Genomic DNA, 19,748 nt, shown 5'->3' with positions numbered 1-19,748 from the left:
GGGTATCTAATCCTCACAAGGAGTACAGTAGTACAACAAGTATCGGCTAGCTGCGATGCGATGGAGCTCCAGGCATTGTAAGCTAGATCCCGGCCTCACTGCAAAGTCGTCCCCTGCGCACCCGGCCCGACAGCAAACCAACCTCCTGGTTTGATTCTGTTGTTTGTATATTTTTTTTATAAAATTCATGATACATATCTGACTTTCACAACTGTACAATTTGCTCAGGACTGTGAGTTTGACTGCAGTCTACAGACGATCGGAGGGAGCTAAGGCAGGCCCCAAATTTGCATGGACAATGCCCGGGACAATAGACGCAGCTCGATGAGAAAGTCATTCACATAAACCTAAATGAAGTGATCAATACAAAACTTTTAAACATCACTGGTTCTGAAAATTTATGATCAACGGTTCTGACCTACGGATTTTACACTGCGACGTTGTTTTTTGTGTGTTTGGCCGGCTACTAGTCCTGTAAGGCTGTACTACATGGAGGTCGTAGACTGTACAAGTGCAGCGGGGCCGGGCCGAGATTGATGTGGGGCCTGCAGCAAGGTAAATTGACAGCGTCCATTGCAGAATGCCCGCGTGCTATCCTTTCTCGTTTGGGAGGAAATTTACCGCTGTATTCAGAATGCCTTTTTACCAGTATAAAAGCTCAGTAATTGATGCATCAAGAGCCAAGAGTCTGTAAATTTCTTAGCAGTAGCTCCATTGTTTTTTTTCTAAATTTTCGCTGAGATACAGCAGTGCGTATACTGGTCTCGATCGTTCTGACTCTGGCGTTCACAGCTGTTTAGGGAGCCGTCATTATTTACGATCTGGGGGTCGGAGGAATTACATTAGAAACTCCGAAATTTTGAGTCACACCCCAGCCAACCATGACGACTTTGAGTAACCCCCTCTCTAACGGAAAGGTTGGCTTACCTGAGCCCATGTAACAATATGTAGATATAAAAGCTCACCTAATAAGCAGTCTCCGACCATATAGTATTGTTAAATTTGGATGGGTAGCATGTCATTATAAAGGTTGTTGAACTCAAGTCAAATAAAATATAAATTTCTATGATAATATAAAGGATGAATTCACAACAGTTCAGTTTTGTCCTAGATCCTGTGCACTTATAGTGATATCTGTCGATAACATTTCTCCATGACCCAGCCTTTCCTTCCAACCCTGGTAACGACTGCAGAAAACTACTGTGTGACATCATCATCACCACTGTTGATCCTCATCTTTAATGTCGCTGGTGCCATTGCGTACATGAACAACGATATCATTCTCATTGTCACTATCTTCTCTTTCATAATAAGTATTGCTATTAGTAGCAGCTACTTGTAGTTTTTTGCCTTGCTTCATCTAGTTGATATTTATTTGTACTGTTAGAGTATTTATTTTCTTTTTATTTAATATGTATCAGAGTAAAATATATATAATCAACTAATCATTATGTCATTGAAGACAGAGTAAGACAAAGAAACAACATTTTCAGCACCCTTTAAAACTTTCAATTTTTGAATGACCCCCAGGTCGTAAATACTGACGGTTCCCTTACTTGCTGCCAAAGGCCATCGAGTTCACGTGCACTGCATTCGACAGCCTACCATACATTGCCAAACTATGTTGCTTGGATTTCGCAATCACCTTGCCGCTAAAGCGACAATCAGCTGAAATTTATTACTTCAAGTTACTCAATTTTGATAGCTATTTGCCAACAGAAGTGAGCCAAGTGTATATAGGGGCGTAGTGTCGTCTTGATTTTACATCGGTACCCGGAGTTCTGAGTGACCAACTGCAGGGTGCGCATCGGTGCACTGCCGACTTCAGTTTGAATAATCCGTATTAAACGCACACGGTACCAGAATAGAATGTCAGCCTCCTCTGCCAAAGTTCTGTATCCTCTGAAACACAGTAGCAGTACGTATTTGAACGGAGAAGAAGAAAATAAAACCATTCGCGGGTCATTCAGCCGGCGACCATGGGCGATTACCCGGGCAGTGTGGCGTGGCAAGGCATGGCCCCAGGAATGTTGCTGGCTCGATGATGTCATCAGTATCGGCGTTCTCGATCACGTGCACAGCCTACACGTTGTCAACAAACCCGCGCGGCAATCCAACTCGATCGGGCAATATTTAGCGCTTGTATGTCACTACAGGAGCACAAATTTGGCTTATTTCTTTACTGAACAACATTTCACGATGGATGTAAGAGAATAATATGTAATTTGGAACATAAAAAAAGGTTAAAAGTTACAAATACTGGGGCTTTAAGGTGTTCCTCTATCTGATATCCTCCAATCTGTACAGTGGACATCTCATGGTATTTTTAGCTCTGCCAATGTCAGAGAATCTGAAAATTGCAGAACATTTCCTGTTCTTGTTGCAAATTTAAGATGATTCAAATCAAATAGATCAGATTAGTAATATGCAAGTGAGCAAAATAAACCATGAATACTATCAAAGCAGTCAAAATTCTACACTCGGACAACACTCACCCTTTGACTTCAGTATTTGTCAAATATGTCCGACATCTGCAAGTTTAGTAGAACGAAGTTGATGGAATGACTGATAAGCAAATGAGCAAAACAGATGGTCATACATGTACAGTACAACCTCATACTTATTCATGGCCTTGCTATTACTGTCAGAATGTTTTAATTGCAAAGCTTTCTGCGTGTTGTAAAAAGTGTAAACTAATTGAATTTCTTTTTAATGTGTGGTATTTTCACTGGTTGTTGAACTTGAAGTACACTATTATCATGAATGACGGTATTTTTTTTAACTTGCCTTAAAACTGCCTTCTTAAACTCGCTCGGGAAAGTTTTGACTATTGCAATGGTCAGCTAAATGCAGTATCAAAATCACAACTCACTTCTACAAAGAGCTCAAATTATACATTCCAAGAAGTTTGATCATTACACGTATTCCGAAAACATTTTTCTGACCCCCTGGTACTACAATTAACAAAGTAAAGTTCAAAATCCTTGTTCTCACAAACAAAGCTAACGGTCAATTGGATTGCTGCACCATATATATTGCAGCTGTTCAAACTTAACAAATCTCTTTTTTCACTTACAAACTTCAATAGATTAAGCTCAAATCATATTGAGACCAACCACTTTGTTGTTCTGCTCTACTCGTATGGAATTGCCTACCAAAGGAAATTGTTCAGAACCAAATTTTTACTTATGTACTTGTTTTGTGGCATGAAGATTTATTATCATATGTCGTATTTTAGTCACTGTGATGTTATGTTTTTTCGGCTACAAAGATGTGATCTCAGTAATTGCAATGGTGGCTTTTCAACAGAGTATTGCCTTTCTTTGGAACTTCATTGTAAGGTTATGATGTATACATTTGCTTTGAAGTTTCTGCTCTACACATTACATTTAAGGTTATGTCCTGTTGGCGTATGATACAAATGTGGAAACTTAAAGAACTTCTCGTTTTCTTTTGCAGATTTCTCTGATCGCATAGGAAAGTATAGAAAAACTGGCTATGACTGTACCAAAACTGAGTATGAAATGGTTAGTGTTTTATTACTATTGAACCATAACGTTTTTAGCTGTTTTTCATTATTTCAACATTGTAGAAAGACATGCATCTGTATTAATTAAACAATGATTGAAATGATTTGGGACATTTCAAATACTAATCTTTGCACTTATTTTCATGTATACGTACACAAAGTGGTTGAAAACGAAGTAATTATCAGAATAATTTAAATAATTTGTAACAAGCTTTACATTTGTCTTTTTTCCCACCACAAGCTTTTCTTTTTTGCTTTTTTGCTAGTTATCTCCACCAATTGACTTTTTTACCCAGTTTGGTCCACTGAAAGGGCACTGTAGGTGGTGCCAACTCTTGAGAGTAATTATATGATCCGATATGGTTGCTATGCAGCCTTGTCTGATTTTTCCATGTCGAAAGCTAGTACTCGCACAAGTCTTATCCAAATTCATTTGAACTTGGCAGAAGGACAACACATAATGACTTTACAGATGGATGTCAAATTTCTCCCCGGTACAGTCTAATGTGGCTACCAAGCCAAGTGGCCATTTTGTTCTGACCTTTCCATTCTACTCTCAAAACATAGCCACATCTATTGCCAAACTAGTACACAGATTTAGCTTAACAAATTCCACTCATACTTGGCACATCAGCAGTGTACATGCACATCAATACATGCACATCAATACATGCACATCAATACATGCACATCAATACAAGGTCCAGTGTTCTCCCTTAATAAGGTAACAGGGGCGTGGCTCCCGCTTATACATTCCCAGACCCCACTTGAAACAAGTGAATTTATTTATTTATAAAACAATAAAATTTACGAAAAAACAAGATGATATTGATCTTGCCTATCTCGCAATCTTGTAATGCCATCTGAGATCATAATCCCATTGGCAAATCATCAACGGCAGCCATTCATGCATGACACAGGCTTGGTAACATTAGCTAATCTACTTAGTTGACTAAACATGCCAAGGAAGCAAGAAGGTAACCCAGGACAGCAGAGTATACTGAAGTTTTACAAGAAGGGTGGTATTTCGCTTCTATATTCCCTCCCAAAGCTAAAGGATGTATTTTTCAGGCTCAGCCTGGACGATTATCAGGCTGAGGAAATGTGAGTGTGTTTTGATTTTTACTTTGACACTGCAGTAATGCAAAGCTCTGATGGCAGGAGGGGGAAACCCCCAGCCTGACCTCCCCATGACCACTTGAGCGGTCACATTGTAGTGCTTTGCACCATATCTATGCCATCTTGCAACAAATTGACCCAAGATGTTTGCCGGAAACTTGTCGATACTATGCCAAGCTGACTACGAGAGGTCATCCAGCGAAGTTTTTTGCTAAGTCGGTTACCTAATGCACGGTCCCTATGGAGGGACCGTGGATAACGTTACGGCCTGAGCCATGCAAATATGGCTGCCATCGATGAGTTGTACATGGGCCTATGATCTCGGATGACATTACAAACTCGCGAGATTTGCAAGATCGATGAGATTTACGTTTGCAGCCTGCAGGATCGACGCTCACACTTGCATTTTGCTTGTAAATCACCGTCAACTTTTTTTTTATTTTTCAAAAAAATAAATCTTTTTCACTCCTGGCAAGGGAGCGCTCGGAATTTACAAGAGGCCGCCATGCCCCTGTTACCTTATTCAGGGAGAACACTGGACTGTGACATTAACAATGACTTGTTCTCTACATAACACAGCAGAGCCTTATCGGTCACTAGGTTGCTTGTGATTATTACAAGCTAAGGCCCATATATGGGTAGAAGCTATTAAATGTCATATGTATACTCCTTCCGGAACCAAATGTAAGCCAAGTGTCATTAAAGATATACTGTCACCTGTTCAAATTTTGCCACAGTTGCCATGAAAAGAAAAAATCTAACCAATCACAGATTTTAAGCGGGTGGCCGCTTTTTAAAAACAGCGCCCTCACATGGACATTTTGAATACCAAGGAACGCCCCTTTGACCATGTATGGGCATATTTAGATTACAGGTGACTGTATACCTTTAACGCTATGTTTTTAGCTACTATAGACTGTAGTCTATAGAAGCTATTGGGATGGGTATCCGTCCAGCGTCCGTCGTCAGTCGGTATGTATGTATGTATGTATGTACCGGTGTGTATGTATGTCCGTTTGTGAGGCGTCCGTCCACTCAAATATCTTGAGAACCACAGTACTTACTGATTTGATATTTGTTGGGTAGATGCAAAATATAATTCTGAGAAACTAATTTTTTTAATTTTTTGATATTGTTGAAAATATGCAAATTAGCGCATAAAAAGGTGTTTTTGGTAAAAAATCTTCTTCATAACCGCTGGTCAGACAGCTTTGTTATTTGGTATACAGGTCCCTAGGGATAACCCAACTTAGATTTGTTCAAATTGTGATGAAATATGCAAATCTGTATTTATAAGGAATTTTTTGTCATTTTTGGTCAAAACTTTATTTCATCAAAACCACTCGTCTGACAGCTCTGATATTTGGTATACAGGTTCCTACAGATGAACTAAATATGATATATTGAATATATGATGAAATCTGCAATTTTGTATTATTGGTGCAATTTTTGCCATTTTTGGTCAAAAAATGTGTTTCTCAAAAACTACTCGTCTGATGCCTTTGATATTTAGTATACAGGTTCCTAGGGGGTTGTCTTAGTGTGATATATTGAAATTTGATGCAATTTTCAATTTTTATATTTTTGGGTCAATTTTGTGCCATTTTTGGTCAAAATATTTGTTTCTCAAAAGTTAGTTATCGGATAGCTTTGATATTTGGTATACAGGTTCCTAGGATTATCTTAGTGTAATATATTGAAATTATGATGAAGTCATCAATTTTGTATTTTTGCAGCTAATTTTGCCATTTTTGGTCAGGCCATCCTGAAATGAGCTATCAACGATATCCACCTTCTTCATCAATACATGTGTCTCAAAAAGTTATTCTCTACATAACACAGCAGAGCTTTGTCTACCGTTGGGTCGCTTGTTTTTTCAAAACCGCTTGTCAGACAGTTTTAATATTTGGTTTACAGGTCCCTAGGACGACCTTTGTTAGATAATTTCATACAGTCAGGAAATATTTAATTTTGTATCCATGTCTATAGTAGCTTCAGGGACATTCGCCCTATGTTTTACCTTGTTTGGCCAGATTTTACCAGTAAAATGCTGAATTTACAACTTATCAAAAATGTGCTTCCAACTATTGATAGTTCTTACCACTATTGATAATTGTGAACATTGGCTGGCTCAGCAGATAAGGTTGACTGTCAGAAATCGGCCTACAAATATTGTTCATAGATTGATGTTATGTTTTTTTCACACCCAACCAGTAAAATTTCATGTAATGTTGTTTGACAATAAGTCAGTGAACATGAACCAAACATTGGCGTGTGCATCCTTCTCAATGGATACCAACCAATAGCTTGCCAGCCTTTCAACTTAGTTACCGTATATTGGTTCAGTTCTCAGGAGGTCTTTGACTTACTGGTCTATTAGAGGAAGGAAATGATTTACATTAAAAGTTGGTAACTTGCTTTAATAAATGTATCTACCACTGGACTATGAGTGACTTTTCTGCTACTGGACCATGAGTGACATTATTATTCCAGTTGTAGACAATTGTATGCCTGAGGTAATCAGGGCGGTGGCATGGATATTAAGCCAATATGATATTTGTCAGCAGTCATTAATTATCAGGATGTTAACATCCAAGAAAGTCAGATAGTTAGATTCGACAGTTTGTCACACGTTATATACTGTAGGTTGGCGAGAATGATGGTGTTGTGGAGACGCCAATGCAAAGATACCAAAGACTACAGCATGAAATAAGAGAGTTAGCTGAAAATATGGAAAAGATTCAGGTGAGATTGAAATATCATGATGTATGTAATATTTTATCTGTTAATTTACTAAAGCATGATTAAGATGTCAATTGATAGATTTCTTTGTACAGAAGTATTTTCATGTTTCTCTGACATGGCAGTGTAGTTTTCATGTAATGTTAACAATAACATAGCACAGAGGGTTTTGTCAAGTCTATCATACACATACTCTCATTTATCAACAAAAGCCTTGTTGCCAAATGAGAGTATACATGTCTGATAGTGACGACTGAAGAGAAAATGTAATTCATGACCTTAATGGCAATGAGCTCTGTTATTTCAGAGTTATCAATGACTGTAAGGTTCAAAACCTGCCACTCTTTATGGGTTTTTATATTATTCCAAACTGCCTTAAATCAGCTACAGATATATTAAATCAATATTGTACAAGTGGAGATGGAATCAGGATAAAATCATATAGTATTTTCAACTATGTAAGTGATTTAAACTACATGTATTACATCAATTGAAAGTTTGCTTAGAGTTTTGAGAAGGCTTGTGTAATAACAATATACTTGATATGTCTAGTTGCACAAGGTCAAAATAAGGTTTGTTTCTCATCCATTGATGTAGACCAGCCATGTCAGCCCTTTTTTAGCTCCCATAGCCATATGTATCAAGGGTTTCATTAAGAGCCGGCAGCCGGCGAAATTGACCGGTTACTTTCAAGATTTCGCCGGCTACTTTTTTCAGAAAATTGAACTCTTTCATAGCTAAAACATTTTTTTACCTTCTGAAATGATACGGACAAGTTTCACAAGCTGTGTAATCAAACTTTTCAACTGCTTTTATGTGAAACAAAATTGAGAAGTTGATTGACTACTACGATCTCCTTGTACTACGATGCAGCACAGTCTTTCTGTACTGCCTCAATAAAAATCAGAATTGCAACAGACGATGCTATTGGCTACCTGAATTGCTGATTCCTATGTGGTGACCTTTATATACGCCAATGAAAGCGTGCATACTACACCTGTCGGCCGTCGTTAGCTTAACTCAAAATGGTCGATGAACAAATGAAGACGGAAGCTATCGCAAGGTCAAACTTCACTGTACGATCTTCGGTTTTGAAGTGGACCAAGAAACAAGAGAAGGATAATAACGTGGATTTAAACTGTTTTCGAAGGCAATGGCCTGATTTTTTTCTCACGAAAAAACTTCCCGATTACAGTTCGAATTTTAGTAAGCCGACGTGCGTTGCACTGCGGTAGGCGTAAATGTAAAGGTATATAACCAGCAAGACGTATGATATGTACTGCTTTTCGGTCTATCGACGCCAATAAGAATGTCGGCCAGAGTGGTTAAAATACGACCAGACCTCTAAATTCACTTCAAAAGCGATTGTCAGGTTAAATGCAAATGTGAGCTTCTGAACGTACAAATTTTCATATCCTATATCAAGGTTCTTACTTTGCACACCCATATAGTCAAATAACCTTGTGGGTCTTTGATTCTATTTGCGAAACTTAATATGGTAATGATATTCATTTTTTATCATCATTGTTATATAAATTATCCTTTTTGCCTCCCCGATGGTATAAAAGTTCATCATCTACAGATTTCCATACAAAACATCAGGGTTCTTAATTTTAAGCATAACATTATAAATTAATGAAAAGTTTCTTATTTATTGTGCTTAAAATATGAGTGTTTCATCCAGGGTGGCATCAACAAGGGGGATTTTTCCCTCTTTACCAGAAAATTGGGGGGGAGGGAGGGGCATTTCACCAGTCCATGTGTTCTACTACCTCTAAGGTGTGACTGGCACATTGGGGGGGGGGAGTAGTCCCCCTTGACAAATTAATTGGGGGTGCCAAGATTTCAAAAGAGGGGAAATCCCCTATCCCCGTCTAGATGTAACACTGTATAATTTAATATCATCTACATATCAAATTTATATCATTTATAATAGTGAATTATTATAGTGTACCTCCTAAAAGCATAGAGGCTCTAAAACCTTCAGTTTTCTTTTTTCAAAATATCGTCAACATTACCACATTTTATCATTTTTAATCATAAATTATCATACTTAGGCCTAATCTCCCAGGAAAATTGCCTTTATGATATGAACACAAATTGCCCCAGAACACTCCTGACAATTCAACTGAAAATACTAGAAATTCAAGTGACTGTGAGCTGTAAAAAGTGAATTTCAGCTCATTTTTAGCTCCCATAGCCATATGTATATATGGCAATGGAAGCTATTCTTATAGGCTAGGGAAATGTCTGTATGTATGTATGTATGTCTGTATGTCTGTACGTCTGTATGTCTGTATGTCTGTATGTCTGTATGTCTGTCCGTCAACATCAAAAACTCCAAAACCGCTGTACATTTCATCTTGATATTTGGTGTGTACATGGATGATGGGCTGCAGATGAGATTTTGTTCAAATGAAGTTGTCATTGCCAAAAATATGCAAATTAAGTGAAAAAATGTAAAAACAGTCAAAATTGAAAAAACTCAATAACCACTGAGCAGATTACATGAAAAATTAGCATGTAAGTACTTTGGCTGACATGAAATGATTGTGCACATCTTGGGTCAGTATCTTGGACTTGCTATTTTTCATGAATTTTTTTGTAATTTTCTCCCATTTTTGGTCAAAAAATCTCCTGCTCTGAAACCACAAGTCCGATTGATTTGAAACTTGGTATGGAAGTGCATTGGAGTGACCTTTCCAAATTTGAGCAAATCGTGGTGAAATTTGCATATTTTTAGTTTACACGTCCATAGACTCCCATGTATAAGGCAGATCTCCATAGACTCCCATGTATAAGGCCACGAAAAAAAAAAAATTTAGTTTCTCATCGTATTCATATTGCAAAAAGGATGCAGTGACACAATTTTTAGTCCCCACAGATGAAGTCCAGTGAGCTTATAGATTGGGTCATGTCCGTCTGTTCGTCCATCCGTAAGTCCATCCGTTCACGCATATATCTCGGATATTTTGACAAAATGTCATGTGACCTTGATGACCTTTGATCTCAAATATACATATTTGTCCATAACTCAGTAACCACAAGTGCTACAGCCTTCATGTATGGTATGATGGGACACCTTATGACGCAACATATTGTACCTCATTAATTATGTGCATATCTAATTTTGAGCGAGCCAATAGAGCTAGAGGTCTGATTTTTGGTATATAGGGATAACTTAGCAAAACAATTTTTTTGACAAAATGTCACGTGACCTCGGTGACCTTTGACCTCAAATATACATATTTGTCCATAACTCAGTAACCACAAGTGCTACACCCTTCATGTATGGTATGATGGGACACCTTATGATGCCACATATTGTACCTCATTAATTATGCACATATCTAATTTTGAGCGAGCCAATAGAGCTAGAGGTCTGATTTTTGGTATATAGGGATAACTTAGCAATACAATTTTTTTTACAAAATGTCACGTGACCTCGGTGACCTTTGACCTCAAATATACATATTTGTCCATAACTCAGTAACCACAAGTGCTACAGCCTTCATGTATGGTATGATGGGACAGCTTATGACGCCACATATCGTACCTCATTAATTATGCGCATATCTAATTTTGAGCGAGCCAATATAGCTAGAGGTCTAATTTTTGGTATATAGGGATAACTTAGCAATACAATTTTTTTGACGAAATGTCACGTGACCTGGATGACCTTTGACCTCAAATATACATATTTGTCCATAACTCAGTAACCACAAGTGCTACAGCCTTCATGTATGGTATGATGGGACACCTTATGACGCCACATATCGTACCTAATTAATTATGCGGATATCTAATTTTGAGCGAGCCAATAGAGCTAGAGGTCTGATTTTTGGTATATTGGGATAACTTAGCAATACAATTTTTTTGACAAAATGTCACGTGACCTGGATGACCTTTGACCTCAAATATACATATTTGTCCATAACTCAGTAACCACAAGTGCTACACCCTTCATGTATGGTATGATGTGACAGCTTATGACGCCACATATTGTACCTCATTAATTATGCACATATCTAATTTTGAGCGAGCCAATAGAGCTAGAGGTCTGATTTTTGGTATGTAGGGATAACTTAGCAATACAATTTTTTGACAAAATGTCACGTGACCTCGGTGACCTTTGACCTCAAATATACATATTTGTCCATAACTCAGTAACCACAAGTGCTACAGCCTTCATGTATGGTATGATGGGACAGCTTATGACGCCACATATTGTACCTCATTAATTATGCACATATCTAATTTTGAGCGAGCCAATGGAGCTAGAGGTCTGATTTTGGTATGTAGGGATAACTTAGCAAAACAATTTTTTTGACAAAATGTCACGTGACCTCGGTGACCTTTGACCTCAAATATACATATTTTTCCATAACTCGGTAACCACAAGTGCTACAGCCTTCATGTTTGGTATGATTGGACACCTTATGACGCCACATACTGTACCTCAATAATTATGTGCATATCTCATTCTGAGAGAACCAATAGAGCTGGATGTCTGATTTTTGGTATATAGGGATAACTATAGGAGAGAAATTTTTTGACCAAATGTCATGTGATCTCGATGACCTTTTACCTAAAATATATGTTTATGTCAATAAATAAGTAACCACAAGTGCTATGTCCTTTGTATTTAGTAGGATGGGAGACCTTATGACAACACACGCTTTACCTCATTAATTATGTACACATCTAATTCTGGGCGAGCGAATAGAGCTAGAGGTCTGATTTTTGGCATATAGGGATTAATTAGCAATACAATTTTTTTTTCAAAATGTCATGTGACCTCAATGACCTTTGACCTTGATTATACATATATATGCATATTTCAGTAACCACAAGTTCTATACCCTGCAATTTTGATAGGATATTAGACCTTAAGATGTCACATCTTGTACCTCATTTATAATGCGCATATGTATTTCTTGGCTGGCCAATACTGCTAGAGGTCTGATCTTTTTTCCCGATTTAGAACCATAACTTAGACATGCCTCATGTGTTTCAAATTGGGAACAACGACATAGACCTATGTGCCCATAGATCTCAACATATACACTCCAGTGATACTTCTTAATGACCACATTTTCCTACCCCATCAAGACTAATACTCCTATTACAAGTGGGGACTATGTCATTGTAAATGACTTGTTGAGTTAATGGTTGTATCACAGTATTCGATATATCTAATTCTGTATTTTTTCCATTTTATATTCTGAATAATTACACTAAACATATTTCACTGTCTCCAGTACATTTCATTTAAGTATTTTCACTTCATGCACTTTATCCCTTTCACACATGTTCAAATATCTGACCAGAGAACAAACACTAAATAGTCCAGGATGGGAGCTACAGTGTCATTGACGCTATTTTTTTGACAAAATGTCACATGACCTCAGTGACCTTTGACCTCAAATATACATATTTGTCCATAACTCAGTAACCACAAGTGCTACACCCTTCATGTATGGTATCATGGGACACCTTATGATGCCACATATTGTACCTCAATAATTATGCACATATCTAATTTTCAGCGACCAATAGAGCTAGAGGTCTGATTTTTGGTATGTAGGGATAACCTAGCAATACAATTTTTTTGACAAAATGTCACGTGACCTCAGTGACCTTTGACCTCAAATATACATATTTGTCCATAACTTAGTAACCACAAGTGCTACACCCTTCATAAATGGTATTATGGAAAACCTTGTATTGTACCTCATTAATTATGTGCATATCTAATTTTGAGCGAACCAATAGAGCTAGAGGTCTGATTTTTGGTATGTAGGGATAACTTAGCAATACAATTTTTTTGACAAAATGTCACATGACCTTGGTGACCTTTGACCTCAAATATACATATTTGTCCATAACTCAATAACCACAAGTGCTACACCCTTATGTATGGTATGATGGGACACCTTATGACGCCACATATTGTACCTCATTAATTATGCACATATCTAATTTTGAGCGAGCCAATAGAGCTAGAGGTCTGATTTTTTGTATATAGGGATAACCTAGCAATACAATTTTTTTGACAAAATGTCACATGACCTCGGTGACCTTTGACCTCAAATATACATATTTGTCCATAACTCAGTAACCACAAGTGCTACACCCTTCATAAATGGTATTATGGAAAACCTTATATTGTACCTCATTAATTATGTGCATATCTAATTTTGAGCGAGCCAATAGAGCTAGAGGTCTGATTTTTGGTATATAGGGATAACTATAGGAGAGAAATTTTTTGACCAAATGTCATGTGACTTCGATGACCTTTATCCTAAAATATATGTTTATGTCAATAAATAAGTAACCACAAGTGCTATGTCCTTTGTATTTAGTAGGATGGGAGAACTTATGACAACACACGCTTTACCTCATTAATTATGCACACATCTAATTCTGGGCAGGCGAATAGAGCTAGACGTCTGATTTTTTGGCATATATGGATTAATTAGCAATATAATTTTTTTTTCAAAATTTCATGTGACCTCTATGACCTTTGACCTTGATTATACATATAAATGCATATGTCAGTTACCACAAGTTCTATACCCTCCAATTTTGTTAGGATATTAGACCTTAAGATGTCACATCTTGTACCTCATTTATTATGCGCATGTGTATTTCTTGGCTGGCCAATACTGCTAGAGGTCTGATCTTTTTTCCCGATTTAGAACCATAACTTACACATGCCTCATGTGTTTCAAATTGGGAACAACGACATAGACCTATGTGCCCATAGATCTCAACATATACACTCTAGTGATACTTCTTAATGACCACATTTCCCTGCCCCATCAAGACTAATACTCCTATTACAAGTGGGGACTATGTCATTGTCAATGACTTGTTGAGTTAATGGTTGTATCACAGTATTCGATATTTCTAATTCTATATTTTTTCCATTTTATATTCTGAATAAATACATTAAACATATTTCACTGTCTCCAGTACATTACATTTAAGTATTTTCACTTCATGCACTTTATCCCTTTCACACATGTTCAAATATCTGACCAGAGAACAAACACTAAATAGTCCAGGATGGGAGCTACTGTGTCATTGACGCTATTTTTCTCATTTTGTGTGCGCCCAGAAGAAAATTTCTACAGTATTACACTGACCGTGTGCCATGCATAGCCATAAAATGGAATGTCTTTAGGCCACGCATGGGTAGTGTACTGTTTTAACTATAAACAGCAAAGTGTTCATGTATGTGGTTGCCATGCACATGGTTTGCATAAATGCTGATTTCTGTACAAGTTACAGCCAGGGCTAAGGTATTATGACCGTTTGGTCTTGTCGATGCAAACACAGAGTGTACTTTATCGACTCGAGTGTACCAAGATCTCGGAAGAGAGTTCTGTCAACGGGCAATCGATTCATCCTACCAATTGAATATGAACAGTCCTGTGTCAAGGTGCTTGTGACAGCTTGTGTTGAAAGAGGTAAATCGAAATTTCGAGACAGTCCCTTTAACAGCAAAAGTTGCATACTGCTTAGAGTTCAGCGAATACTTCCAATTCATGCTTGTAGACTACGATTGTTTACCGAGAGACAAACTTACATCATCTGCAGTGAGTACCTTTCAAGTACTACTTCTTGCTTGGCACAATACAGTGCGACCAGCCTTTCATATTTTAAATCAACCAAACACAAGATTTGAGCTTCAGAACACCATTGTCAGATGGCTTGAAGATCAAAATTTATAATGGCGAAAACAGTGCGTATCTGTGGGAGATCAGTTTGTACCTGTTCTTGCCAACTGTTTCTAGATCACTGATCCACACCAATACATTTCATCAACGATCCTGCCTAATACCAGAGTACTTTGATATATTCCAAGGGTACAATCTACCGAAGTGCCACAGGCACACAATAGAGTCTCTTGATGTTGACAAACTCACAACCTTGTGTCCTTGAGAAGGTAAGCTTTTAAATGTGTAAATATTAAACTCAAAGTTTCCAATGTTAGCCACAGCAATGCCACGTAACATAAGATTCCTGTGACTAGACAAGATAACATAAAATTAGTGTCCACTAGACTATCTGACTCAAAACAGCTTCTGTATTAAAATTGTAGCAATGCAGTTTCGATAAGTCACCTTGATTAGAGGGCACACTCATACATGTTGTCTGATATCTGTTTGTTAGATGACGTTTTTGGCTACTATAGAGTATAGTCTATAGAAGCTATAGGGATGGGCATCCGTCCAGCATCAGTCTATATGTATGTATGTATGTATGTTTGTCCGTTTTTGAGGATGTCCGTCCACTCAAATATCTTGAGAACTGCAGTACTTACAGATTTGATATGTGTTGTGTGGATGGAAAATATGATTATGAGAAACTATCTTTTTAGCTCACATTTAGTTATACCAATGTGAGGTTATCATATAAGCTGAAGATTGTGGCGTCTGTATGTATGTATGTGTGTATGTATGTATGTATGTACGTACGTACAGTATGTCCGTCAACTTCAAAAACTCACGAGCCGCTGCTCTTTTTAGCGAAGTATTTGGTCTGTGGATGCATCCTGGGCTGTAGATGGGATTTTGTTCAAATGAAGTTTGCAGTGCCCAAATTATGCAAATGAGCTTAAAAATGTGAAAATGGTCAAAAATCAATAGCTCAAGAACCGCTGGTTTGATTGCTTTAAAAATTAGTATGCAAGTACCTTAGGTAGACCTTATACAGTTTTATGTACATGTATATCGTGAAGATATCTTGAATTTTGTATTTTTGCTGAATTTTTTTGTGATTTTCCTCATTTTAAGGAAAGATTCTTCTTCTCTGAAACCGCCGGCCCAGTTTCTCTCAAATTTGGGTTGGATGTTTGCAAAGGTTTTACCCTTCTATTTGCTGAAATTATGACAAAATTGGAAAAATTACTGTTTTAGGGCAATTTTTGTCATTTTTAATTTTGGTCAGAATATCGTAGAAAGTATTTTCTTTTAAAGCCCCTAGACAGACAGCTTTTATATTTGGTGTACAGATGTCAAGGAATGACAATAGTTAGATATGTGGAAAGTGTCCTGAAATATACAAATTTGTATTTTTAGCTCATATTTGGTTTTATATATAAATACCAAAAAGAACTTATATGATGAGTCTGAGAGGCGTCTGTATGTCTGTATATTTGTGGGTATGTATGTGCGGATGTATGTCCGTCACACACAAAGGCTCCCATACCGCCAAAGCTACCGTCTCAGTATTCGGTGTACAGGTAGATGTAGGGGTTGAGATGTGAATTTGTTCATGTGAACATATCAGTGTCAAAAATGTGCAAATGAGGTAAGAAAAAGGGAAATACTGCAAGTGTGCAGGAGTGGTGGCAGTGAACTGAATCAGCCCACACATCTGAATAAGAGGATTTTGACCTTCAACCTATTTTTATGCAGGGTACCTATTATGTTTGGGAGTGGTAGCAGTAACTGAAACAGCTAATTGGTCATCATCTTCGCTTGCCAAGGCCTGCTGTTTGGGGAGCTGGATGAAACCCGAAATCAGGCCTTGGTCGATCGAGCCCACAGATCATGGTTTTTAAAGCGCTACCACACGACTGTACAAGACCTGTAACTAGCCAATCAGCGATCGCTGTCGTTGTTTACATTTCATTTCTAATTCTTCCCGTACGCATTCAAAGCGAGAGTGTAAGGCTAAAGTATTTACTTTGGCGAAACATGGTTTACAAATATACCTCGATCCAACACGATTGTCAAGTCCTCCGCAAACTTCTTTTAGAATGCCAAGTAAGTGACAGGGAAACGTTGATATGAAGATTGTTCGTCGATCTATGTCGTAGTTGCACACTGCACTTTGCCGGTGCTATCTCAGATTTCTCTGTGTATGTGACGGGTGCTGTGATTGGTCCACCTGATTTTCAAGTTCTATCAGATTTCCTTCGCACAGTATATCAGCGTGATCACGCACGGCGTAGTCAGTGGAAGACTCCTGTCTGGCTAACGAGCCGTGCGAGCGGACGATGATTGGTCATTTCCTGTCATTGTTTATGAACTGTGACATATTAACAGATCTGCTGAAACCATGGATGTCTATTTTTGTACATCCATGGTAGAAAGATTCTCTGCAATGCATGTTGCTAAAGTTGACCTTCAGTACCTAAAGTTTCAGAGCTTATTTACTTTTGTCATTCTTAATTTTCTGGTTTAAATATTTCTTGTTGTTTTTCTGGTTGTACTATGCAGAAATTGTCATAACATCAACGTATAATTTTCCTGCACTGAACAGATAGAAATAACACTTATTGTTGATCTTTGGTATGTACCAATTCTGATCAAATTTGAGCGACACCGTATAATTGCGGTATTTTTAAGACAATTTTGCCATTTTTGGTCAAGAAAACTTGTTCTGAAAATTACTTGTCTGATAGCTTTTTTATTTGGTACAAAAGTCCCGAGTGATGTTATTAGATAAATTTTCTGCTCAAAGTGTTGGGAAACCCCCAAATTTGTATTTTAGGTAATTTTCTCAGTTTGTGACCTTAAATGACCCACACCAACCCAGGATATGTTGTGAGACAGTTTCGAAGGCTGTAAACATAATTTTGTCATATTTAGTATCGATTTGTAGTAAAATTTGATCCAGAAAACAAAGCTGAGGTAAATTTTTTCATTGCGAACCAATTTTTGCAACTTTTGCATGTAAGCCACACAAGAACTGATGAGAAATTTGGATCCAGGATAATTCCATATGTCGTAATCCCCCCCCCCCCCCCCCCCACAGTGGAAGGCGTTTCACTATCTGTAACTGATTTGAGTGCTGTTTACATTTGAATGATAGCACTCATAGCATTAATTAAAACATCCCCAAAGTTGTAAATACATTTCCTACCAGCTGGTCTTATGTAAACATGGTCAACCAAGGGGTGGAACATTTGATATTCCGGAGGGGGTAGGGGATAGAAGATTGATGAGATAGCGTTACTTTTTACCAGATCCCTTGTACATTTTTTCCCCCCTCTCCCCCCTTTTCTTTTTGTCAAGCTTCTCTGGCTAATTTTTTTTTTGACATTTGCTTGTAGGATCTGCTTGTCCCATTGCTATAGAAGTTGATATGCATGTTCCTAAAGATGACCTCCAGTACCTAAGTTGCAGACCTTATTTGCTTTTGTCATTCTTGTTTTTCTGGTTTAAATATTTCTTGAATTTACCAATTCAAACCGTATGTGAGCACACTGTCCTTGACGGTATTTTATATGTAAGGTTGATGTCAGTGATACAGAAAACACCATTCTGACCAAAGCAACAGCCCTGTCTACAGAAATACTGTAGCAGGTTCCACATTCCAATATGCGACAGCTGAGAAGGGAATTATGTGAGAAGTTTCCACATTTGTTAGAAACAGTTAGAAAAGGTGTCCTGCTGGTACATTAGTTCCATCCAAACAGTGGCTGAGGTTACAGTTCTGGCCCAAAAGCCTGAGTTTCAAACCATCCCTTCAATGCACTGGACATCTGAACATCAAATACTTGTATGGTACAACAGTAGCAACTTAGAAACCAGGAGATGCACACTATGCTGCAGCCATATTCCATTACTAGAAAGAAATGGCTATCTGGTTTTCAGAACATGCAAAATTTGTTACCGTGGATGATAAACACAAAATCTAACGAGGGTAATGAGGCCATCCTGTAGCTGCTGTTGAGGGTGAAAAATAAGTGCTTGTTGGTTCTGGTCAGAGTTTTCAAGTTGCTGACCATGATCTTACTATTAAAGGTTACGATGACAACTAGTGGTCATGTTGAAAGTAGATATTCCAGAAAATATTGAAAGTAGTTTTTAAAAAGGCAGAGTCTGCAGGAATCAAAGACAGCACTTCCCAAAGGTCTTTACCACAAAGACATGCTGTAGAACTGTGCCAAGCTCTGAAGAGAGAATTTGTCAAATCTGAGCTGCTGTTTGTATACTTTGATGGTGGATGTGACCATTGAGTGAGATATTTGTATGTCCAGTTGACATATATCACCATCTTTCTCAGTGGTGACTATAATGCTGTTAAGTAGCTATGCGAACACCCCATGGTCATTCATGGAAGAATCTGACTGAATGCATCATGCTTATTGTCAACTTGGCTCTACAAGTAGTTGGAGTAATGCAGAAAGAAATGGCGTAAAGCTTTTGAGAGAATATTTCAGAAATGCAATTCCACTGCTGTGATAAGGAAAGTAGAAGAGAAAAGCCCTGGTTTGAGAGAAGCAGTGACTGACAGCTTGCAGCAACCCATCTATCTGAACACATCACTTCTGCAGAACCTTAAGTTTAAAGAAGAACATTCCATGTATTCATGCTAGAATCTGATGCAGGAATGG

The 19,748-nt window shown here is 37.8% G+C and overlaps 1 protein-coding gene across 4 annotated transcripts in view; it reads left to right on the top strand.

The window, feature by feature from the left end:
* The window catches only part of LOC139141351 (dynactin subunit 2-like), a 147,646-nt gene that overhangs the window by 55,911 nt on the left and 71,987 nt on the right, over nt 1-19,748 (top strand). For all 4 annotated transcript variants that reach the window (XR_011554156.1, XR_011554157.1, XM_070710985.1 and 1 more), the window contains exons 4-5: nt 3,460-3,527; nt 7,295-7,393. Coding sequence is in view for 2 of the 4 variants with exons in the window: in XM_070710985.1 (XP_070567086.1) it covers nt 3,460-3,527; nt 7,295-7,393 (167 nt within the window). In the remaining 2 variants the exon portion in view is untranslated. The remainder of the gene's footprint in view (nt 1-3,459; nt 3,528-7,294; nt 7,394-19,748) is intronic.

This window comes from Ptychodera flava, chromosome 9, assembly GCF_041260155.1.
Source record: "Ptychodera flava strain L36383 chromosome 9, AS_Pfla_20210202, whole genome shotgun sequence".
Classification (NCBI taxonomy): Eukaryota; Metazoa; Hemichordata; class Enteropneusta; family Ptychoderidae; genus Ptychodera; species Ptychodera flava.
Note: the sequence above shows the minus strand (reverse complement) of the source record. Positions and strands in the feature narration are given on the sequence as shown.